The sequence below is a fragment of the Rhinatrema bivittatum genome, chromosome 3, assembly GCF_901001135.1.
Source record: "Rhinatrema bivittatum chromosome 3, aRhiBiv1.1, whole genome shotgun sequence".
Classification (NCBI taxonomy): Eukaryota; Metazoa; Chordata; class Amphibia; order Gymnophiona; family Rhinatrematidae; genus Rhinatrema; species Rhinatrema bivittatum.
The window spans coordinates 192,320,468-192,346,491 of NC_042617.1; the positions used below are offsets into that span (position 1 = coordinate 192,320,468).

At 41.6% G+C, this 26,024-nt stretch overlaps 1 protein-coding gene across 4 annotated transcripts in view; it reads right to left on the minus strand.

Annotated features, from left to right (window-relative positions):
• The window catches only part of STXBP5 (syntaxin binding protein 5), a 1,098,992-nt gene that overhangs the window by 590,118 nt on the left and 482,850 nt on the right, over positions 1-26,024 (minus strand). For all 4 annotated transcript variants that reach the window (XM_029594044.1, XM_029594043.1, XM_029594042.1 and 1 more), the window contains exon 8: positions 59-182. In XM_029594044.1, coding sequence (XP_029449904.1) covers positions 59-182 — 124 coding nt within the window. The remainder of the gene's footprint in view (positions 1-58; positions 183-26,024) is intronic.

Genomic DNA, 26,024 nt, shown 5'->3' on the forward strand with positions numbered 1-26,024 from the left:
ATCTGACACAGAATAAAATACCCAATATGGCAATAATTAAACAGGGATCTAAACTTACCATGTGGTGCAATTGTCTGGATAGGTTTGTTAGGAGATCTTACATTCCATATTGTCAAGGTACCATCTGAATGACTGCAAATAAACTGCTTTCCTTCATGGTGCCAAGCCACAGAATGGATAGCCTAGACAGAGAGCAAAAACAAAAATCTTTAGATTTGTCATCAGAAAATGTATAAGGACTGAAGCACATTTACATACAGTAAGCATCCCAAGAAACATTCATAAAAAAATCTCTGACACTTGTAAACATATCCATGTTTAAGAGAGAGATACATCTTTGCTTTAATAGGCTCATATTATAACTTTAGACTTGGAGGTAGCTCATCATCTACCACCAAGGTGTTCTGTTGTACTTGTTGCAATTACCCAAACAGAAAATGCAAATTGTACACATTCAGATTCTATATTTGAAAAGAAGTGGTATGTTACTCCAATAAAAATAGACCACTATTTTTCGTCTCATTTTCAGAAAATGTAAGGCTTTAATAGCTCTTATACAGAAAGAACTTTGGAAAACACAGGCGCTCCAACAAACACTACAACTTGCAAAGAATTCAGTTTCATCCAGGACCAGTATGATAACTATAAGATTGTATTACATGTCTGAAAGGTAACAGACATTTTTCCTTCCACAATATGATTTGTACATTACCATTTTAGATTACTGCAGAAAGTAACTCTTGAGAATAACACAGCATGGTACTATTTGGTACAGCTCACTTGGATAAACAGGCCAAGCCAAACCATACAACTATCTAACAGCTATTATATAAAGAATTCATTTTTTAGTCAGAAAGCCAATAAAAAGAAAACCCTTTGACATGTATTTGCAAAACAATCTTTTGAGAAACATACAACCACCTCGGGGCCCCTCTGTTACTGTTTATTTCTACCTGATCGTGACAGCCCAATTATAACTAATTTATGATCACATGTTTAGCTCCCTCAAAGTCAAACATCATCATGAACAGCCCTAGTGGAGCGAGAAAATGGCAAACTGCAGTAAAAAATAAATAAATAAATAATTCGCCTAATCTATCGGAATCACTCTGATGTATTAAACTAGTATAAAAGCAGTAGCTTACAATATAAAAATATAGGAACTGCTGTAACTTAAATCCAAACTTGGATGCTGCTGGAAAGCTTAACCTTTGTAAAAACAAAAAGAAAAAAGGGGAAAAAATAAGGAAAAAAGACTGAACAAAAAAAACCACAGTTTGCAATACATCAGAAAAGCCTTTTGTTATGAATAGTGACAATATACATCAGTATACAACTGGGTACAAATTTTAAAAAGTCCAGTGATTATGTGGGTGAGTAAATCTACTTTTCTCCCCAAACCTTCCACAACACTCCCTCTTCGAAAAGGGGTCATGCACATTTTCTGATGTTTTAGTATCCGTTTTTCCAAGGAGTCTTAAAAGGACGAAATCACATAAAAATAGAAAATTTACATCTTGTATTGGGGAGACTTTAATGAACTTCATTGCTGGCTACAGATTGCTTAGTGTTCATGCATTACTTCCAGTTCTGTGGTTTGGCAAAGGTATTGATAGCTGACCACCACTGGCTTTGTCCCCCTATAGTAGCGGTTGCTAACTCCAGTCCTCGAGTCATAAACAGGTCAGGTTTTCAGGATATCCTCAATGAATAATGCATGAGAAATCTGAAAATCTGGCCTATTTGTGGCTCTTGAGGACTGGAGATGGCCCACCCCTGCCCTACAGGCTTTGAAAAGCCTTTCTGGGATATACAGTGTCTATAGCAGTGATGGCGAACTCCAGTCCTTGAGTGCCACAAACAGGCCAGGATTTCAGGATATCTACAAAGAATATGCATGAGAAAGATTTGCATGCACGGTCTCCAATGTATGCAAATCTATCTCATGCATATTCATTGTGGATATCCTGAAAACCTGGCCTGTTTGTGGCACTTGAGGTCTGGAGTTCACCATCACTGGTCTATAGAAAGTCTACACTTCTTTCCAAAATGTTCATCTATTGTTGACTTATACCCTGGCAGTAAAATGCATTAAACCAGTGTTTGGTTCTATGTATCCACATGTCCTATCCTACAAATGTCAAGCAAATAATATATTCCAGAATTCCTTTGAAAATGAAGTAGCAATAAAAACATGGAATAGCTTAGCTGTATAAGTGCCACCCCTTGTAATTCTGTAGCAATCCTAAATACTTCATCATTGTTTATTTCTTTCATACTTTTCTAGCAGAAGTGTTCAAAGATTATTACAGCAAAGATTCAGGATTTTACTTTAGTTAAGTTTTACAGTAGATATGAAGTTCAAATATGAAAACATTATAAGCAAATAAGGATAGGGTACAACAGAGTAACTATATCATATAAAAGGTATAAGCAAGTTAGTGCAGGTACAGATATAAAAAAAAAAACCAGCTGGAATTTATAGATGTCAAAGATATAAATACCATTTTAGACACAAATAGATGCAGTAACACAATGGGTTCAGAATAAATGAAATAAACACCAGAAAACAATTATACAAATCTATGTTAAAGTAGTATAATTGGACAGACACATATGTCCAACATAGTTTGTACTATGATGTGGTGGTGACTTGGTGGCAGTGTTACAGTATGGCTCAGAAAAGCCTCAGGAGGGCCAAATACATTTTGAAGTGGGATTTAAAACTGACTGTGGGCTGAAAGCTATTCAAAATAGCCAGGGATTTAATCTGGAGGTCTGGGGCACATCTGATCTCAAGCAATAGGGAGTTCTAGAGGGTGGAGGCAGATTCTAAGAAAGTTCTCCTTCTCATATTTGAGTCACATTTCTTTGGGGGCTGGTACCAGTAGATGGGCTTAGGGGTAGTTAGTGCAGTGGTTGGGAGAGGGTGTATGGGATGGGTCAGTGAGGTAAAGGAGGTGCCAAGTCCTTTACAACCTTGCACACTAGGACCAGTTTTTCAATATGGTGCGATATTGGATTGAAAGCCAGTGTGGGGTTCTCAGGAGTGGGTTGATCCGATCGAACCAGGTACTTAGCATTATTTGGGCTGCAGAGTTTTGTATGAGCTGCAGACCATGGTTGAGCTTCTTGGGCAGCCCAGTGGAGATGGTGCTGTAGTCCAGAGAGATTACATTGGCCAGGACCACTGTGGCAAAGGTGGAGCCATAAAAGAAGGTGTGGTGGTAGCAAAGCGGGTGCAGTTTGAAAAAGGAAAACTGTTACTGATATTATATGAGTTTAAGTGGTGAGTTTAGAGTCTACGATGAAGCCGAGTCTATGGATTTGGTGGTTGAAAGGGAGGGTTGTATCTTCCAAGGTCACATGATATGGCTAAAACAAACAGCACATCATCCTGTTAACACCATCCCTACATGGTGGTGGCAACAATGTTTTGGCAATCTTTTGCAGCAATGGATACAAGGAGCATTGTGAAGATCGAGGGAAAGATGGATGGGCAAAGTACAGGCAGATCCAGGAGGAAATCTGTTCCAGTTTGTCACAGACCTGAAACTGGGGACAAAATTCATTTTCCAGCAGAACAACGATCCTAAGCATAAAGCAAAAGTTTGACTAGGGAGGCTCAAAGAAAGAAAGAAAGAAAGAAAAAAAAAAAAAAGCAAATGCCCTCGAGTGGCCCAGTTATAACCCATACCTCAATACAATAGAAAATCTGTTGCAATACTTGAGGGAATGCAGTCCACAGATGATTCCCAGTGCACTTAAAAAGAGCTTGTGCTCAGGGCCGGATTTACACATTTCTACGCCCTAGGCCAAAGCACAATTTTGCGCCCCCTCCCCCTCAAAAGTTGATTTATAATTTTCAATTTAAAATGTAATCCCTGCCAGTTATTCGAAACGTATTTAAACTTGTGACCAGTGAACCCAGAAGCAAAACAAAACAGACCAAATTTTTCAGCCCACGGGACCCACATCACCCCAAAGTTCTTCTGTCCGACCAGACCGGAAATATTTTGAACCAGACTCTGCCCGCAGGTTCGGGTCGGGCCAGCCTGCAAAATGCAGACGTCTGCCTATATAACTCATACGAGGTACAACTATTACTTCTTTGGTTAGTTCAAATTATTCACCCAGATGGCGTATTTGATATAAAAAACAGTGAATAAAATTGACATAAAATGCAGAAGATTTACATCGATTCTCATCTGACATAGAATTTTATTGAAATGTTTTGCATTTTGTGTCAAACTTACATTACACCACATTAAATGATGCGGCATAAACAAGCCATAAGTTGTATATGTTTCATGGTTTGTAATAAAAATTGCAGCCCCCTTATAATTTGGCGAATACCCCCCATCAACTTTTTCTGCTTATGGCTTTCAGCCCCGAGTTAACAAAACAGTATATAAAAGTAGTAACGATATATTTTACGTACCTATTATCAGTAGATATGTAGAAGACAAGCGATATGAGCGTAATGAATCACTTGGAATCACTATTGTAACACCAAATCTGGAATTTTCCTTTAACACGTGGTTTACGCTGAGTGTGTGAGAGAGAAATAGCAAATGCTTTTTGCCTGTGACTGAGCAAGACAGCGCAAACTGTAGAGATGGGCAACGTAAAAGTACCGCTCAATTTATTTAAAGTATATGGATGTAAATTTAACACACACCTTTTCAAAATAATACTGAAAAATTTGTAAATGTTTGATTGTTATTTCTGCTGTATATATGCCCCCCCTGACTGCTGCGCCCTAGGCCATGGCCTAAGTTGGCCTTATGGGAAATCAGACCCTGCTTGTGCTCTTCTGCCAAGAATGGACAAAAATCGCACCACTGCACTGTACAAAACTGGTAGACACTTATCCTAAACAACTCATAGCTGCAGAAGGGGTTTCCTCTACATGAGGGTTGTCCAACGTACGGCCCGTGGGCCAGAATGTGGCCTGCCAAGCCTTTCTTTCCGGCCCGTGGATTGGATGCGAGGGAGAGGTGCGGGGACTATCGGGGAGAGAATCGGTTGCGTGGGAAAATTCCCTTCCATATCTATCAGCCGTTAAAAGCAGCGGTTTCCAAATGGTGGGTTGCATCCCCAAATGGGGTTGCAGAATTCTCATTTGGGGTTGTGGCTGCCTTCCAATGGGGGAAAAAAAAACCTCCTCCGATTTGAAAAAACAAAACAAAAAAAAAAAGCTTCTGGGAAAACAAGCCCACACGTGCTGCAAAAGAGGCGGATGGACCACTCGGATAACATCTCGTCCTCCCATGTCCCACACTACACCCCCCCCCCCCCTCACCTCCCGCCCACCGGGTTCAGGTTTAATCTCCTTTGCCAGCGTTCAAAGGTTTCTTTTGCCTTCCTCTGCCGGCGTCAGGGCCTTTCTGCTGCACTGCTTCCTGGCCCCTTCTGATGCAACTTTGCTGTTGTGCAGGCAGGATGCTGTGTAGCAGAAAAGGCCCCGACGCTGGCAGAGGAAGGCGAAGGAAACCTTTAATCATCTTTGCCGCCGATCGACCAGGGACCCATCAGGCAGGAGGTGAGGGGGTAGAATCGGGGATCTGAGGGTGGGGAGTACGAGGGGAGAGGATAGTGTGTGTGTGAGCAAGCTGTAGATAAGCTGGACCTGAGGGGGGGGGGGAGATGATGATGTGTGGGAGAGCTGGAGATGTGCTAGACTTGAGGAAGACACTACACACAAGAAGCAGCAGCATAAAGTGGGGAACATATAGAGAGAGCAGAAGATGCTTGAGGAGGTAATCAGAAAGAAAACATGGTGTATGATCAGGTGAACTGTGACAGAGAAACTGCTTCAAAAGGGAAAGAAAGAGAAGCTGGAAGAGGGGTAAAGAGACAGAAGCTGCCTGAGGAGAGAGACACTCACGCATGCAGCAGCTGATAAGGAGGGGGACAGAGAGAGAGAGAGAGAGAGAGAGAACGAGCAGAAACTGCTTGAGGGAATCAGCTGCATGATCAGACAAACAGTGAGAGAGAGAGAGAGAAAAGCTAGAAGAGCTGCATAAGGAGGGGAAAGAGGTGGCCTGAGGAGGTGGGGCAGAGGGAGTTAAAGTCTGTTTCAGTCCATTCCAGCTTTTACAGAGACCCATTGTAAATACTGACAGTAAAATTGGCAGCATCAAGTGGAAGTAGGATGAGTAAAAAAAAAGAAAGTTGATGTAAAAATCCACGTATTCAAAAGTTTGTGGACGGATGTCTTTTTCATGGTGGAACATTTATTTATTTATCGTGTTTTGTATACCATCATTCGGTTTCGCCATGTAGGTAAAGTTTTGTGCTTGATTTGCCAAAAAACAATTGCTGTTCAAAAGGAGTACAACATAAAGCGACATTACACTACAAATCATACATGTTAATTCAATAGCCTCTTTGGTCAACCATGAACTAATCACATCAACTTGTTGAAACAAAGCATCGTCAGTGAACAGTCTTTGTTTAAAGTAGTCAGAGTTCCGAAGCAGCAACAAAGGTCAGCTTTTTAATAGCAGAAACCATAGCCAAGAGAGGAAAACAGTCTGCAAACGGGAATTTGGTTAAGGAATGCTTGGAACTGTTTACGGATGTGGTTTGCCCAGATAAGAAGTCCATGGTGAAAATGTCAGCCTCTCTCAGACTATTGCTAGAAGAGTTGATGACTTGGCAACAAACTTTCAAGAGACTTTGATCAAGAGACTTGATGCTTGCGAGTTTTACAACTTAGCAGTTGATGAGAGCACAGACATAAGTGACACAGCTCAACTGAAAATATTTGTAAGAGGAGTTACAGAACCTTTCTGTCATTGAGGAACTGCTTGATATCTGTCCTATGAAGGGCACAACAACAGGAAAGGAGATCTTTGATAAAGTGAAGCAGGTAATGAAGAAGTTCAATCAGTGAGAACAAGCTGATTGGCATAACTGATGGAGCGTCAGCCATGGTAGGGAAGCAGAAAGGATTTGCGACCTTGTTGGAGAAATCAGTGCCACAGGAAGTCCTCATACCCCACTGCATCATTCACCAGGAAAACTTGTAGTCAAACTGGAAATGAAGAATATGATGGAAAAAATTAAGTGTCAATTTCATTCGATCCAGAGGTCTGAATCACAGGGAGCTTAAATCTTTTCTAGAGGAAATGGGCTCAGATCATGATGTGGTTTACTTCAGCTACGTTTGATAGCTCAACAGGTCAGGCACGCTATACAGATTCTGAAGTTTGTGTGATGAAATAAAGACATTCATGGCCAACATAGGAAAGGATATAAGTTTGCTAGATGATAATTCTTGGGTGAGTGACTTGGCATTTCTGGTCGATATGACCAAATATATGGCAGACTTGAACATGAAACTTCAAGGAAAGAATCAGATGACGCACAAACTGTACGAACATGTTGCTACATTCGTTGAGAAATTGGAGCTTATTCATTCATTGACAGTGCAACATGAGAAATACTCAGAATTAGTTGTCATACTGATTGATGACTTCAAAGGTTCAAGGATTTCAGAAAACATACTGATGGCATAAAGCTACTGAGTAATTTGTTTCAAACTGATCTGAGAAACTGTGCTAATAAATAACAAATGGAACTCATTGACATTAAGAATGACACTGGTCTAAAAACTCTCTCAAATTGTAATTTGTTTTTAATAATAGCGATATTGTTAATCCAGCCCACGAGATGTTCAGTTGCTCATGTGGCACCCCGAACCAAAAGATTGGACAACACTGCTATGTATTGCATCACAAGGTGTGAAAATGTATGTATTGAGGCATTTTTGGGCTTTTATTCTACATTACCTTTGGAATATTTTTATAATTGGTCTTTCATGATTAAAGTCTACAGTATGTTGTGTAAATCAGTTAAACTCTTACTTTAATAAATTTTGATTTATATTTTTTAGACAGCACAGTGTGATATAAGAAGGAGCCTGAACAGAAATGAAAAAGTGTAAAAACGATTGGCCTTTCAAAGCAGGTGATGAACTCATGATTTAGTAGGAGAGCCGGGACAAGCCTCAACCGCTGAAAGCACCAGCCAAAGTTCCAGGATGCCACACAGGCAGTGCTATCTATATTGTCATGGCAAGACTCACTCAGATTGAAGTAGCAAAACCATCAACAACTGACAGAGATGACGGGAAAAAGTTTCACAGCATCAGAGACAGTAACAAGAGCTATAGACGTGAAGCCTCTGCAATATTAATAGTACTAAGAGCATCAGTGGATGCAGAGCAAGAGAAAGAGAGAGATCCACACCAGAGATCATCAAGACAGCTGCCGGTAATTCTCAGTCTAGCTTGTGAGTGAGTTACTTCCATGAGGTGTGGGATTTATATATGTTTCCCTATTCTAAAAGGCCACACACTAAAAGGGCAACAATAAAATGCTGGAGGGTAGGCAGGACTACAAAAGACTAATCTTACAATAAAACGCTAAGTCAGAACTGGATAGTTATTCTGGAAAGACAGGGGGCCATGGAGATTGCCAAAGGGAATAAAGTGTTATTAACCCTTTTGATGGCTGAACCAAAATAGTTGTTCCAGAGACCATCTCTCAAATTTCTATTTTTTGAGATGGAACACTTATGCCGAGAGATGTAATTCCAAGGTTTCCTGTGCATGGGGAAAATATTTCTTTCAGAGCACTTCACGTTGCTACTGAAGTATCCCCATATTATATTCTTTGTATACAGCACAGGTAAAGATGAGCATTAATCAAACACCTGAGAATTTTGGTGGTTTCCCACATTACCCTTTACTGATGAGGTGCAAAGTGCTGCTGTATTCTCTTAAGATGATATAAGTGCTTTTTAGTAAGTTTGTGACTTCTTATGGTCTCTTGTAAAGAATATTATGTTAAAGCCAATTGATAAGAACAGAATTGCCATACTGGGTCAGACCAAGGGTCCATCAAGCCCAATGTCCTGTTTCCAAGTGACAATTACCTGGCAAGTACCCAAACATGGTTTATGGTTTATTGGTTTTTCTATACCGCCGCCTTGGCGTTGGCCTTCACAGCAGTTTACAATTTAAACAATAAGAAATACAATAAATACATCCAATAAAAGATAACAGCTAAAATTTTAAAAAACACATTAATAAAGTATTTAGCTGTTAAGAGTAGAGATTAAAATTATTAAAATAATAGAGCTATTCCTTGATGTATTATTCAGGGCTAAAAAGTTAAGACAAAGTAAAAGAACAACAAATATATCACAAAAAAACATAACGTAAAATCAGTTCTGCCAGTGGCTAAAATCTGAAGCATTCATTTGAACCTGTATCTGGCCATTTGGAGTCTATAAATATATATTTGCAATCTATTGTCCATTTTTCATGTACGTGCATTTAAATAACCAGGTTTTTAAGTCTGCCTTAAATTTTTTGTCGTCTGTTGTTAATCTCAATTCTGTTGGTAGATTATTCCAAAGTTTGGTTCCTGCTATCGACAATGCACGCTCTCTCACCTGACTTAGTCTCGCTGATCGTATTGTGGGTATTGAGAGCAAAGCCTTATTTGCGGATCTTAAGTTCTTCTGTGGTACATGTAGTTTTAGAGATAAATTCAGCCATTCAGTTCGGTCTCCATAGATCAGATTGTGTATGAGGCAAGCAGCTTTATATTGTATTCCATAGCCAACAGGTAACCAGTGAAGAGAAACCAGCACTGGGGTAATATGGTCGAACTTCCTTTTTCCCATCAGGACTCTAGCTGCCGAGTTCTGTAACACCTGAAGTGGTCTAATAGTCGAAGCAGGTAAGCCAAGAAAAAGAGTATTACAATAGTCTATATTTGTAAATATAAGAGATTGAAGAACGGTTCTAAAGTTTTGATGATCCAGCAGTACTTTTAACCTTCTCAATGTTAACAATTTGCAATATCCATCCCTCAATTTCATAGCAATATGTTTTCTCATATTCAGTTCTGTATCAATAATTACTCCCAAATCACGAGCAAAATATAATGGGGATAAAATGACATTTTCAAGTCTTAAATCTGGAATATCTTTATAACTACACTTTCTTTCAATTAAAATAATTTCCGTTTTGTCCATATTTAATATCAATTTCAATTGTTGTAGAACTTGTTTTATCGTGGAGATGTAAACGTTAATAATTTTGAATGTATGTTCAATGGATTCTTCAATAGGGACTAAAAACTGTATATAGTCGGCATACATGTAAAATTTCAAACCTAATCCTGCTAATAAGTGACATATAGGTAGGACGTAAATATTAAAAAGAGTGGCTGATTCGTAGAGCCTTGAGGTACACCTGTCGGAATTGGGAATTTATCTGAAAAAGAGTTATTAATTTTAATTGAAAAGACCTATTTGAAAGAAATGATTCAAACCACGAAAGGGTTGTCCCTGATATCCCTATTTCTTTTATACGGTTTATTAAAATCGCGTGATCGACAGTATCAAACGCTGCAGATAAATCTAAAAGTATTAAAAAATAACTGTCCTATGTCGAAACCCCTCAAAATCGTATCAGTAAGAGCAATTAAGAGTTTCCATATTAAACTTTTTTCTAAAACCAAATTGATTTGGGGATAAGATTATCTTCTAAAAAATTGTCGAGTTGTTTTTGAACAACTTTTTCAATAATTTTGGCTAAAAAAGATAAATTAAATATAGGCCTAAAATTATTTCATTGAGAGGGATCAAGTTTGGATTTTTTTAAATATAGGTTTAATAATTGCATTTTTTAAGATTTCTGGCAGCAAACCTTCAGATAAGCATGAATTAACAATTTTCATCACAAAGGGGGCAATGGTTTCTACGATGATTTTAAGAGTACTTACTGAGATACAATCAATTGGATGTTTGGTTGGGTTGAGTTTTTTTTATTAAAGTTTCTAATTTGAGAGAGGATGTCATTTCAAAATTATTCCATTCTGAGTCAATTTTTATTGGCATTTTTACTTCATAGGTTGCGGCTGGCTTAATACTGGAGATTAATACATCGATTTTGTTTTTAAAGAATAATGCAATATCATTGCATTTATCTTCTGATAAAGATATATTTTTTCGTTTTGACATTGTTAGATTATTAACTATTGTAAATATAGCTCTTGGATTGTGTAAATAATTTTCGATTTTTTTTTTATAGAATTCTTTTTTAACCCTGTCAATATCTTTTTTATAGCGGTTTAATGCTGCTCGATAAATTCCTAGATTTTGTGGGGTTTTAGCTTTTCTCCAATAATTTCTAATTTGTTTAATTCTCTTTTTGTCTTTACTTATCTTTTGTTATACTAGGGATTTCGAATAGTTTTGGGTTTAATTCTTTTTGTTATAGTTGTAGTTAGTTTCTTTACTGTGTTGGCTGTTTCTTGCATCCATATGTGTGTAGCTTCATTGGTGGACATTGTCTCATGATTAATCTTGTCATTTGTCTTTAAATTCATGTATCAGGTCCTCTATTTTTGGTTGAGTTTGTATGGTTATCAATTTAGTTGAGTCATCGATGAAAACAATAGATTTATCAAATTCAACTTCTGAATGCATTAAGAAGTGGTCGGACCACGAGACTGGAGTTACCTTAGTGATATTTTTACAAAGTTCAAAATTAGTAAAAATCAGATCTAATGAATGGCCTGCTTTATGTGTAGGCATAATAGTTGATAATTTGTAGCCTAGTGCTAGCATAGATTCTTGTAATAAAAAGCAGGTACTATCCAATGGAGATTCATCCATATGCAAATTAAAGTCACCTAAAACAATAGAGGGTTTTTTTGGGTTAATGTTAGTTGTTAAAAATTCTATTAAAGGTGAGATATGTTCTAAAAGACCTGGGGGACAATATAATAAACAAATCTATAAATGATATGATTCGAGTAACATGATTTCATATGGACTGGGAAGATGATGGAACTATCTTAGCTCTAAAATCTTTTTTTTTTATAATTAAGATAACCCCTCCCCCCCTACATTGAACTCTTGGTGAGGAAAAGATATCATAATCGAAATTTGACAATTGATTTACAAGAACATGGTCAGTAGGTCTTAACCAAGTTTCTGTAATTGCAAAGAAGTCAGGTTTTTTTTCATGTAATGTATCAGCAATCAGAACAGATTTTTTTGTTAAAGCTTGAAAATTAAAAAATTCTTTATTTCTGACTTTTTTTAAGTATCAATCTTATTATATTGTATATTTACTAACTCAGGGCTAAATAAATCTCAAGCTACTATTGCTTATTTATTTATATATTTAAAACTTTTATATACCAACGTTCATAGACATATCACATCGGTTTACAGGTAACGGGGTAATACATTGAACTAAGAGAGAAAAATACAGTTACATGTAATAGGGGTGTAGAGGAACTTGGGGAGAGTAGGAAAATATACAGGGTCAGGAGACCTAGGAAAGGTTTTAATAAGAGAGTGAAACAAAAACTATATTACAATTGCTTGTGGAGTTTAGGGGGAGGAGGAGTTTAGGGAGGGAGGAATGTGACATGGAGGAAGGACAGAGTTCAAGTGTAGGCTTGTTTGAACAGCCAGGTCTTTAGTTTTCTTTTTTTTTTTTTTTTTTAGGTAGCTGTGCAGTGTTCCTGGCAAAGTTCGGAAGGCATAGAATTCCATAATGATGGACCAGCTAAGGAAAGCGTACGTTCTTTGGTGGAAATAAGTTGGGTGAGTTTGTGTGCAGATGTGGTTAAGGATCCTTTATAAGCTGATCTGGTGGGTCTGTTGGAAGTGCAGTACTGAAGGGAGTCATTAAGCCAATGACTCTTCTGGAGGATTCTGGAGGGGATCAGGAGCCAATGGAGGTCTTTGAGGATTGGGGTGATGTGGTCTGATTTGCGTGAGTTAGAATTCTTGCCACCGCATTCTGCAGCATTTAGTTTGATTGAGGCTGCTGGAAGGCCCAGGAAAAGAGAGTTGCAGAAGTCGATCTTAGTAAAAAGGGTGGCCTGGAGGACTGTCCGGAAGTCGTTGTGATGTAGTAAAGGTCTTAATTTCTTTAGCACCTGCAATTTGTAAAAGCAGACTTTGGTCGTGTTGTTGATAAATTTTTGAAGACAGATGGTTGTCAAGAATGACGCCTAAATCTCTGACATGTTGGGAGAAAGGGAAGGGGTGAACTGAGGGAGGTGGGTTAAGGCAAGCTGGGGAGATGCAAAGGAACTCCGTTTTGATGTATTTAGGGCTAGCTTGAGGTTGGTGAGGAGAGAGTTGATTGAGGATAGGCAATTGTTCCAGATTTTAAGCGCATTGGGCACTGAATCGGCGACAGGGATGAGTATCTGTACATCGTCAACATAGATAAAATGAGTAAGTCCAAGGTCGGCAAGGAGTTGGCATAAGGGCAGGACGTAAATATAGAAAAGGGTAGGTGAGAGGGATGATCCTTGTGGTACGCCATGTGATAGATTAATGGGGTTCAATTTGTGGTTACCTATTTTAACTTTGTAACAACAATTATTCAGGAAAGATGCAAACCAACTCAGGACTATTCCTGAGATACCTATGTCAGTAAGGCGGTCAATTAGGATGTTATGGCTGACGGTGTCAAACGCTGAGGAGATGTCTAGCATGGCGAGGATAAATGATTGGCCTTTGTCAAGACCTTTGAGGAGGGTATCAGTTAGGGATAGTAAAAGGGTTTCTGTATTGAAGAATTTCCGGAACCCAAATTGAGATGGGTATAGGTGGTTATGTGTTTCGAGGTGATCTATAAGCTGCAGGTTGACTACTCTCTCCAAAGGTTTAGCTAGGAATGGGAGGTTAGATATTGGTCTAAAGTTAGTTGGGGCTGAGGTGTCTAGGTTTGGTTTCTTTAAGATAGGTTTGAGGATGGCTTGTTTCAGAGCAGAGGGGACCAGCCCTAGGGTGAGAGAGCAGTTAATTTCTGATAATAATGGTTTGGCTATGATGTCAGGAATGAAGAGGAGTAATTTTGTAGAGGTAGAGCCCTCGGGGTGGGTAGAAGGTTTCATTTTCTTTAGAAGTGTTGATATCTCAGAAGTGGAGGTGGTTTCGAAGGAGTCTAGGGAAATGCATGAGTTTTTGTGGGAGTTATAGGAAGGGGAAGGGGGGGGGGAACTTTGAGATGAGGTTGCTGATTTTGGTATGGAAGAAGGTTGCCATTTCACTGTATTTTTTTTTTTGCATCAATGTCTGTGAATGAGGGGAGGGCTAACTTTGAGAGGAGAGAGACGTAAGCGAAGAGGGCTTTTGAATCATATTGATAGTTATGGATTTTTTGAGAGTAGTAATCTTTTTTTGGTTTGCAAGATTGAAGTTCTGTAGAAGTGGAGTGTGTGTTTGTAGTCTGCTAGATGGGAAGGGGAAGGGTCCTTGCACCATTGCCTTTCTTTGGTTCTTAATTGTTGTTTAAGAGATTTGAGCTCTGTGGTGAACCAAGGTATTTTTTTGTGTTAAGTGAATTTATTTCTTTGGAGCCCATAGGGCAGATTTTGTCCGCAATGTGTTTGGTAATCTTGTTCCAGGAGCGGTGGGCTGAGTCGATGTTAGTGAGGTCCAGATTCTTGTTTGTGAGGGCATGGATCAATTCTTCTTGGGTGCATGGTTTCCTGTAGTGGATGATATTGTTTTGTTTTTTGTTCGGCTGGAGAGCTTTATTCATGGTAAACTTGGCAGTTATAAGCGAGTGGTTTGACCAGGGAACTGGGGTGCAGGTGGGGGCTTCAGCAGTGATGAGGTGGGAGTTAGTGAATATTAAATCTAAGGTATGGCTGGCTTTGTGTGTAGGGCTGGATATAATTTGGGTGAAACCTAGGGCTGAAGTAGAGGTTAGGAAGGCTTCACAGGAGGGGGATAGGGGAAAGCAGTCTACGTAGAGGTTGAAGTCCCCAAGGATGATGGCAGGAATGTCCATGTCTATCTTATCTGCAATAAATTCAATGAGAGGGGAGGCATTGCTATTGAGGAGACCAGGGGGAGTGTAAAACAAGACATATTTGAAGTTGCGGGGATTTGAAAAATCCGATTTCGAAGTTAAGGGGTGAGTTAATCGTTTGAGGGATCAGCTTCAATTCTTTCTTTGCGGCCAATAGGAGACCACCTCCTCCTTTTTTGTGTCTGGGGAGAGACTGAATGTCATAGAGGTCAGTGGGGAGTTGATTCAGTAGTACTATGTCAGTTTGTTTGAGCCATGTTTCTGTAATAGCACAGATGTCTGGCTGAGCATCCAGTAGAAGGTCATTCAGGACCGGGGGGGGGGGGGGGGGGGGGGTTTAGATAGAGATTGGGAGTTGAAGAGAAGAAGTGATAGAGTGGTTAGACAGAGGAATTGTGCTGGGGGGAGATCATAATGGGTACTAGTGATCTGAAGTTCGGAGGGGGGGTAACTTTTTTTGGAGATAGGGTTGGTAGCTAAGAATAGGAATGGGGAAAAATTCCGTGTTGGGGGTAGAAGTGGGTGAGTTAAGTGAATTTCCGGTGGGGAAGAGGGATGAAAGAGCACTAACCTAAATGATAGGGGGGGAGTGTATAGCAGGGGGAAGTGAGGGACGAATGTAGGGTAAAAAGGCCTGACCTAAGGGTTTGAAGGGTTTGAGAGAAAAGATATATGAGAGTGGTTATTCAGAGAGGAATGGGCCAGGTCTCATTGGAGAGGGGAAAGGGATGACGGTTTTGACTTTGTGGAGAGGTTGGGGTAAGTATGGGGAGCAAATGGTGAGGGGTAGAGAAGTAGCTGCACTAAGGGGCGCACCAAGGGGTCTGTTCCTTGGTCGCGCTCCTTAGGCGAACGACGCCTAGGTCGCTGCCCTACTTTTGCTGGCTGGAGGAGCGCCTCACACAGCTGAGGTCACCGAAGGTAGACTGGTCAGCTCGGTCGGAGGCGCGGCTTCGGGCGGGTCGAGGGTCTCTCGTTGCGGCCTGCTCCAGACTCCGATGGGTCAGCCACCGATCGTGGGAGCGTGGGCCGGGGTCGAGGCGTCGCGAAGGGAGTCGCTGAAAAGGGAGCCGGGTCAGTTGCTGCCCTACTGTTGCTGGCTGGAGGAGCGCCTACCACAGCTGAGGTCACCGAAGGTAGGCAGGTTGGCTCGATCGGGCCGAGGGCCTCTTGTTGCAGCCTGCTCCGGACCCTGATGGGTCAGCCGCCGATCGTGGGAGCATGGGCCAGGGTCAAGGCATCGCTAAGGGATTTTTCCTCTAGGAAAATTCAGTTTAAGTTACTGATCTCATCCCTCCCATTGGATACGGGGCAAGATGATGGCATCGCTCTATGTAGTTGAAGCATCAAAGATGGAATTCATATTATATAGTCTTGTATCGCCTACCTCCTCCTCATTGACTCCTCATTCTCAACTTACCTGAAAGCACACGTTCTTTTCCTTCTTTCCTATTCAGTATCAGGACGATACTTTTTTCACCTCTCCGCCAAATCTCCAATAGTTATTTTTAGGCCCTGGAGGGTCCAACTTCCTCTCCTTTCTCCCTTTCAACAGGATGGCTGTGTTGTGAGCGCGGTAGTGCAGTCGCTGCTCTGAGGGATTGTTAGCCCTTGGACCACGGTGCGGCTCAGGGATTAGCCTCAAGACACACCGTGGGAGATGAGAGTGTTCAGGCATGGGCTGGAGCTGGAACAAGGCTGGGGCAGGATCAAGACGAGGAACAGCGAGGACTGGAACTAGGTAGGCTCAGACCTCCACTGGACCTGCATGCACCAGTGAGACCCAGCAACGCAATGCTGTTCTCAAGAGTAGCCCTCCAGCCACTCGGTAGCCCTTCCAGACCCGCCGCTTGGGAATAACGAGTGCGTGAAGCCTGACAGAGGCTGAGGGCAGGAACAAGATGAGACATGGAACCCAGGAACTTGGAAGACAGACGAGGTTTCAGGATAGTTGGAAGACTCAGACGAGGTTTCAGGATTCAGGCACTAGTACAGGTTTATTTAACAGTTTTTATATACCGATGAACGTTGGGAACATCTCATCGGTTCACAAGAAACAAAACTTAGCAACAGGTTTTACAATGAACATAGAACTAAGGGATATGGGATAAGGGTGAGATAAAAGCTGAGATAGAGGGGGGGTGGCAAAGGGAACGTGAGCTAAAGGGGGAGGGATTAGAGGTAAAAATCAAGAAACGGAGTTACAGAAACCTACATTTAACATCAAATTCTTACAAGGAGGAGTTATATACAAATTTAGACAAGAGGAGTTAAGAACAAGTTAAATTACAAAGGGGTATATGAGGTTATGCTGACATATCGGGATTTGGTTTGACTGCATAGGAGAAGATGTTACAAGGTTGAATACTGCACCACAGCACACCCTACACAGCCGCCCATGACCGGTCGCGGACCACGCCAGAAGCAAAGCAGACTCCAGGTGAGAAAGTGGAGACTTGGAACTGGAAACATGTCGAAGATTCAGGAGAGGCCTGCATCGAGGCACGCCCTACACAGCTGCCCATTGCTGGTCGCAGACCACGCTGAAGAGGAGCAGGTTCTGGCTTGAGTCTTGGGCATGGACAGAAGCAGGAACAAGGTATTCTGAAGACCAGGAACAGGATTCAAGACTCAGGATTCAAGACTCAGGAACAGACCTAGGCATAAAAAACAAGTGTCTTCCAGAAACTTGTGCTGCAGACATGAAGACAGGCCTTGTGCCACGAAGTGTCCTATACAGCCCCCCATGGACTGGTCACGGACCATGACGGTGGCAAGTCAGGAAAGGTGGACAAGCAGGAAACCTGGAAGCAGGATGAAGAGCAGAAGACGAGGACATCAGGACTGAAACACGGAACATGGAACATCAGGACACCGGACAGAAACGACGAAGGAGCTCCAATGAGGAACAAGACCAGAGACATCAGACGAAGGAGACCAGGAACATCTAGAGCATCCAACAAGGAGCCATCAAGACACGAGAAGCCCATGGAAGACCTTGACCGGAGAGAGAAGCATGGGCAACCATGGATCCCATTAGAAGGCCCCGAGGAGTGAAAGCTGAGCCCTTTTATAGGGCTAGATGAGGCGACAACTGATATCATCCGTTGGGGCCGTGGGCTTTTCCCGCCGCTGGCCCTTTAAATGTTGTAAAGAGGCACGTGCGCCTAGATGAACCCAGGGACAGAAGCAGGCAGTGGCATCCCTGCTGCATAGAGGGCTCTGTGGCAGTGGCGTCAGGGAGGCGAAGAGGAGCATAGACAGCAGCTTCCCAGTCACAAAGAGGGAAGCAGAGGCATTCCGGCGGCTGTTCCATGCCATGAAGGGGAGGAGCCCGCAGTGATGCAGCCCACTAGGGAACGCAGCAGCGGCGGTCTGGGGTGGCAGCGGCACGGCGGTCCAGGCCTCAAGATAGGGCGTCCTGCAGGAGCAGTGGTGGCGTTGGGCTGGACCGGGGCAAGGTAAAAGGCTGCTCGTGGGATGGGCTCCACAAGCAGCATCATAACAGCCTGGAAGTCATTTTTCTTGGATCTTGATGATCACAGATTCTATTTGCATGAAGGGAACCTCTCCCATTAGACTGTATATCATACTTAAATTAAATTGAGTCCCAAGTAATTTTTTTAAAGTTTGGAGTTATTTGAGAATACAAAATGGATTGGGAGGGTGGAAAGAAACTATCTGAATAAAGAGCTCCATGGAAGCATTAACACAACTAATAGAAAAGTCAGAGAAAAGCTAAGGCACGCTATCTCAACACAAACAGGAAATCCACAAGGTAAAATGTTGGTGAGGCTATATAAGGCAGTAAGACATCCATTTGCAGCTTCTATATGGTGTAGCTGTAAAACCCACAAAACTAACATGTCTCTCCCCACACAACTGTATTTCCTGACTATACACTAGTAGGGGACTAACAGGATTCCTACAAATACAATATATCTTCTATTTGTTGTCAAGAAACTTCTGCTAATAAGTCATTCTCATCTATTCATGCCTGTTAGTGTGTTCTTGGTTGTATTTTGCATAATAAGGTGGAGACGTGGGACTGAAGTGAGACATTCACTAGGGTCAGCCTTGTATCAGCTGGGAAGGGGCATGGGGTGAATAAAGACATTCACCAGATTCCTCCCAGAGTTTACTATATTGCTGAACACATTTCAAGTGGATGCTATGTGCTGCTGCTGAGGGCAAACATATGCACTTGAATGACATGTCATTTATATTTTTCACAGCAAGAACACAAACCAACTTATAACATGGCAAAGACAGGAGCATATAGCAGATTGTTTTCAAAATTAAAAAAAATATATTAGTTTTTCATCATGTACAAGTGTTACTAGTATACTCTGGCAATGCTAAAAATCGGTGGAGACAGGTGAATCTAGCTAATAATTACCAGCAATACCAGTTACCTTTAGCAACTGAAAATGTACCACCAATTACCATTTTACAATCAGAAAAATTGCCTGCATATTCAAATATGGACAAATGTATTGTCCACAGTGAACTGCAGGAGAATGGAAAAACCCTTCAGTCATTACATCTGTATTCTACAAATGAACACAATACAGTGCTTCACAGTTGCTGTTGCTAAAAATATTAGAGCTAATAATATAATAGCAAAGGAATAATACAAGCCTGTGAAAGGGACTACATTTTTTCCACTAGAGCCTTAAGTACAAAACACAAACCTGAAAAACTTGCATATCCTTCTCAGAGAGGTGGTCTAAATCTGTCTGCTGTTCCTTTGTTTGCACATCAGCTAGCAGCAGAAAGTGGATGCCTACAACATAAAACCTGCTGCTCCCATGTTATAAATAATGCACAAAACATGCTTTTTAATTAACTGCATGTGAACTTTTGAGCTTTTCAAAATAAAGGCACACTGGGCATGGGGAAGGATGGGGATATACTACTATGCATTCTTTTAATTTGTGTGAAATCACTATGTGAGACAGCAGTTAGAAGCCACACGCAGTGAAGATCAGAGATAAAAAGCATTATACCTCAATCAGTGAGAAAGTTGAACTATTCAGCATTTGCAATGAAAAATAGGTATGTCAAACAGCCGTAAGCAACCTGATACCCTTTCCTGCCCCAGCCCACAGATATACAATGCTTTGTGTTAAAAAAAAAAAAGCTTCATACCCTTTACTCCTGGGGGAATTCTGCGCTACTGTAGAATGCAGAATTTCCACAGAATTTGCCCTCTGCGCAGAATTGACAAATTCTGCGCAGAAAATAGCAGAGGAGACCCCGGCGTGCCGCGAACAGAGTGCGTCCTGCAGCACACGCTCCGTCATGGCGAAAATGAAGGCCCCCGTGTGCCATGCTCCGTTCGCGGCGAAGATGTGATGTGTGTGAGAGATTGGGAGCTCGTGTGTATGTGAGGGTGCTAGCCTGTGTGAAGGGATTGTGTATGTGTGAGACAGAGCCTGTGTGAAGGGCTGCGTGAGAGAGCGAGATATAGGTAGCCCGTGTGAGGATGTATGTGTGAAAGAGAAAGGGAGCTTGTGCGGGTGTGTATGCAAGAGAGAGGGCCCTGGTATGAGGGGATGTGTGTATGTGGAAGGGACACTCTTACAGTGAATTTCTAGGGAAATTCTGCTCAAAATATTTAAAATTCTGCAACTTTAAGTAATAACTTTTCTGAAATAATTTAAAATGTAATTAAAGACTGTCATGTAAATTGTATAATTTTCACCAATATAAAGTTTGCAGAATTTTCAGTTTTTGTGCGCAGAAGTCCCCCAGGAATAACCCTTGTACATTTTTCACATTCTGCTGTCTAAAAATACATTTCAAAATGCATTAAAATAGTTTATTTCTCTGATCTACACAACATACTTTATTTCCTTCATTAAAAAATTTGTATTTTCTCTCTCACCTTTTTGAATATTTAATTCACTCACAGTAGGTTACAGCAATTAGAAAAATTTGCTTACAAAATAGGCCAACTTTAGCTTCAAATTTCAAGGCAGTAACAAATTTGAATGGCAGCGGAATCCCAATAGAACCTTATTTATAAATGTTACATTTAGTTTTCAAAGGATTGTTACAAGAATAATTACTGTCTAGCACTGTTTGGAAAGAGTATCAAATTTAAGAAGTTTAGTGCCTCACTTTATTACTCTTTTTGGCTACTTAGAGGGAGTTCTACATTATTCATACCCCATCCTCCTCCTAAATTAGTTTCGTACAAATTATATGTAGTATGTGTTTCTCATACATTTGATAGTACACATCAGATTTGTTTTTAGGAGTTAATCTCTATATAAGTCACAGAATTTTTATAGCTATTTATGAGTTTTATGAAGCTAAATAAAATTTGTTTTTCAGAATTTCCCTTCCCATCAGCATGTCCCCAGCCTGGACCACTTTAGCCACTTAAGTGGCCCTGGCAAACTTTTGTGGATGGGCTCCCCTTTATTCTTTTCTTATTGATTGCCACCCCTCTCTCCACCTCAACACCCTCTCCCTCCTTCCCTCCCCATCCATCTGACACTGTCTGCCCACTGCTGTAGCTTTCCTCCTCTGCAGTAGAGATGGGAGGGAAGACATCACAATCACATTTCTGTCTTCTTCTGGCCCATGCAAGTGCGGTATGAGACCTATTTCTCCTACCGACCTGAGCAGCCTATCAAGAGCATGGTGTTAAATGCTTGTGCTATGAGTAGGGCTGCTGTAAGGGTATTAGGGACCCTAGGTGAACCTTGTGCAAACCCCCTCTCAATTATCTTTCAGGCTCATAGGTAGGGTTGCCAACTTTTCCATAAACCAGGACTGGACACTTGAGGGGGGGGGGGGGGGGAAGAAACATAGAAACATAGAAATGACTGCAGAAGAAGACCAAACGGCCCATCCAGTCTGCCCAGCAAGCTTCACACATTTTTTCTCTCATACTTATCTGTTCTCTTAGCTCTTGGTTCTATTTCCCTTCCACCCCCACCATTGAAATATCTAGCTTGATTAGTTAGGGGTAGTAGGGGTAGTAACCGCCGCAATAAGCAAGCTACACCCATGCTTATTTGTTTTACCCAGACTATGTTATACAGTCCTAATTGGTTGTTTTTCTTCTCCCCTGCTGTTGAAGCAGGGAGCTATGCTGGAAATGCGTGATGTATCAGTCTTCTTCCATGCCGTTGAAGCAGAGAGCCATGCTGGATATGCATCGAAAGTGAAGTATCAGACACATTTGGTTTGGGGTAGTAACCGCCGTAACAAGCCAGCTACTCCCCTCTTTGTGAGTGTAAATCCATTTTTCCACATTTCCTCTTGCTGTTGAAGCTTAGAGCGATGTTGGAGTCACAGTAAGCATGTGTATGTTTATTGAATAAGGGTATTGTCTCCAGGCAGTAGCAGTCATTCTGGCGAGTCACCCACTCTTCATTGGCGGCCTCTTGACTTTATGGATCCACAGTGTTTATCCCACGCCCCTTTGAAGTCCTTCACAGTTCTGGTCTTCACCACATCCTCTGGAAGGGCATTCCAGGCGTCCACCACCCTCTCCGTGAAGAAATACTTCCTGACATTGGTTCTGAATCTTCCTCCCTGGAGCTTCAAATCGTGACCCCTGTTTCTGCTGATTTTTTTCCTATGGAACAGGTTTGTCGTTGTCTTTGGATCATTAAAACCTTTCAAGTATCTGAAAGTCTGTATCATATCACCTCTGCTCCTCCTTTCCTCCAGGGTGTACATATTTAGATTCTTCAATCTCAACTTGTACGTCATGCGATGAAGATCCTCCACCTTCCTGGTCGCCCTTCTCTGTACCGCTTCCATCTTGTCTTTGTCTTTTTGTAGATACGGTCTCCAGAACTGAACACAGTACTCCAGGTGAGGCCTCACCAAGGACCTGTACAAGGGAATAATCACTTCCCTTTTCTTACTCGATATTCCTCTCTCTATGCAGCCCAGCATTCTTCTAGCTTTTGCTATCGCCTTGTCGCATTGTTTCGCAGACTTCATATCATTAGACACTATCACCCCAAGGTCCCTCTCCTGCTCCGTGCACATCAGCTTTTCCCCCCCCATCGAATACAGTTCATTCAGATTTCCACTCCACATATGCATGACTTTGCACTTCTTGGCATTGAATCTGAGCTGCCATATCTTCGACCACTCTTCCAGTTTCCTTAGATCCCGTCTCATTCTCTCCACTCCTTCCGGCGTGTCCACTCTGTTGCTGATCTTCGTGTCATCCGCAAAAAGACAAACCTTACCTTCTATCCCGTCCGCAATGTCGCTCACAAAGATATTGAACAGGACCGGTCCCAACACCGATCCTTGCGGTACACCACTTAAAACCGCTCTCTCTTCAGAGAAGGTTCCATTTACCATCACACACTGTCTTCTGTCTGTCAGCCAATTTGCAATCCAGGACACCACCTCGGCCCTCACTCCTAAGCTTCTCGTTTTATTCACCAGTCTCCTGTGCGGAACCGTATCAAAAGCTTTGCTGAAATCCAAGTATGTTAACTGTTCCTTGTAAACTGTTCCTTGTAAACTGTTCCTTGTAAACTGTTCCATGTAAACTGTTCCATGTAAACTGTTCCATGTAAACTGCCACCCGGCAGTAATTATTACTGTTCTCTGTGAACCGGAGCGATATGTATTGTATACAGGAGCTCCGGTATATAAAAACCATAAATAAATAAATAAATAAATAAATAAATAAATATATGATATCAAATGCTCTTCCTCGATCCAATTGCTTGGTTACCCAGTCAAAAAAGTTAATCAGATTTGTCTGACAGGATCTTCCCCTGGTGAATCCATGTTGCCTCTGGTCCATCAATTCTCCAGACTGTAGATAGTTCACTATTCTCTCTTTCAGCAGTGACTCCATTACTTTTCCCACCACCGAAGTGAGGCTAACCGGTCTGTAGTTGCCAGCCTCCTCCCTGTTCCCACTCTTGTGAAGCGGGACCACCACCGCTCTTCTCCAATCACTCGGCACCATTCCCGTTTCCAGGGATCTATTGAACAGGTCACACAGTGAAGCTGCCAGAACATCTCTGAGCTCCCTCAATATCCTTGGATGAATCCCATCAGACCCCATGGCTTTGTCCACTTTCAGGTTCTTTAGCTCTTCCCACACATTTTCTACTGTAAAAGGATTTTCATCCATTCCACTTCCCTCCAGTTTCTTGTTGTGTAGAGCTGGTCCTTCTCCAGGGTCTTCTTTAGTGAACACAAAGCTGAAGTATTCGTTTAATATTTCTGCCATTTCTTCGTCTCTCTCCACACATTGATCATTACCACCTTTCAATTTCACTATACCACTTTGGACCTTTCTCTTTTCGCTGATGTATCTGAAAAATGTTTTGTCACCATTTTTTATCTCCTTGGCAATCCTCTCTTCTGCTTGACTTTTTGCCAACTTGATTAATTTCTTTGTCTCCCTCAGTTGATACAAATATTCTTCTTTGTGCTCCTCCCTTTGGGATCTTTTATATTTCTTGAATGCTGTTCTTTTAGCTTTAATTTTGTCAGCCACCTCCTTTGAGAACCAGATAGGTTTCAATTTTCTTTTGCTTTTCTTTACATTTCTAACATATAGAGCAGTTGCCTTGGTGATTGCTCCTTTTAGATTGGTCCACTGTTGATCCACATCTCTCTCGTTCTCCCATCCTTTAAGTTCTTCCTCCAGGTACTTCCCCATTTCCTCAAAGTCTGTGTTTTTGAACTGTAAAACTCGGGTCTTTGTGGTTCTTTTCCCTATTCTTTTAGTGATACTAAACCATACCGTTTGATGATCACTACTGCTGAGGATGAAGAGATGGGGGAATGGTACCCCCTTCATTTGCACAAATTTTAGATCCTGTAAGTGAACTGCCTAAACAGGGAAACTAAGTATCTGCAGAACCACTGGGAGCTGAGGGTTGTGCTGTACACCACCTCCTCTCCCTATGCTGTCCAATCACAGCATGGGAAAGGAGGTAGGAATACAGCAGAGCTCTCCTCTGATAGGCAGGTTGGAGCCTCTCTCTTCCTCTACTTAAGAAGCTGTGGGAAAAGGAGGAACCATCTGCAAAATCGGACATTTAGCATCCGGTCGGTACTTCTGACTGGACACTGTACAGAATGCCTGAAAACCTGGCTGGTCCAAAACTGGACAGTTTGGCAACCCTACTCATAGGCTTCCCCTGAGATTTTGATAATTCAAACTCATCATTATGAAAATACCACCATCCTTCCCAGAACAATTCTGTAAAAAACATAACAGCACATCATGTTTCAATATTAAACTGTTTCATATATTTAAACTTTTATATTTAGAACACCATATGTCCAGCCTGTTTACAGGCACTAGGAAGTTACAGAGAAAGGAGAAATTACTACTTACCTGATAATTTCCTTTCCTTTACTCAAGGATAGGTCAATCCCAAAGAGTGGGTTATGCACCTCTGCCAGCACATGGAGACGGAGCAAAGGCTGTCATAGTTTTATAGTCCCCGCCCCATCAGCCCGCCAGTATCTCTGGAAAAGCCAAACTGTGAACAAACCTGATTAAACTTGATTAGCAACAGGCAACCATTTGTTTCTCTCAACCAGCTGGAACACCGAGCACAGCCAAAAGGAACATATCTAGCAAACTAAGAGCTAGAGAAACCACATATAGTTATCAACTAAGTGCAAGAATTATACTCTGCGTCGCTCACCCTAAGAAGGCTAACCACAAAATCCAAATCCGACAGCCAAGGGCGTGTCTGGAATTGACCTACCCTTCTCTAAAGGAAAGGAAATGATCAGGCAAGTAGTAATTTCTCCTTCCATAGCGTTCAGGTAGGTCAGTCCCAACGAGTGGGATGTGCAAAAGCTAATCCCAGTCGGCCAGATAGGGGTGAACTAGAATGTCCTCCTTGCAAAGGGCCGCTGCTACCACTACCATGATTTTAGAAAAGGTCCTTGGCGCTGTGGCTAGTCCGAAAGACAAGGCCTGAAACTGGTGATGACAATCCAGCTTGGCAAATCCGAGGAACTGCTATGTTCCTGCCTGATAGGAATATGCACATTCACCTCAGTCAGATCCAGAAACGTGAGATACTCCCCTGCTTGAACCGTCATGACAGAGCAACCGTTTCCATCCTGAAATGCATGACTTGCAGATGTTGGTTGAAGCCCTTGAGGTCCAGTGTGGGCC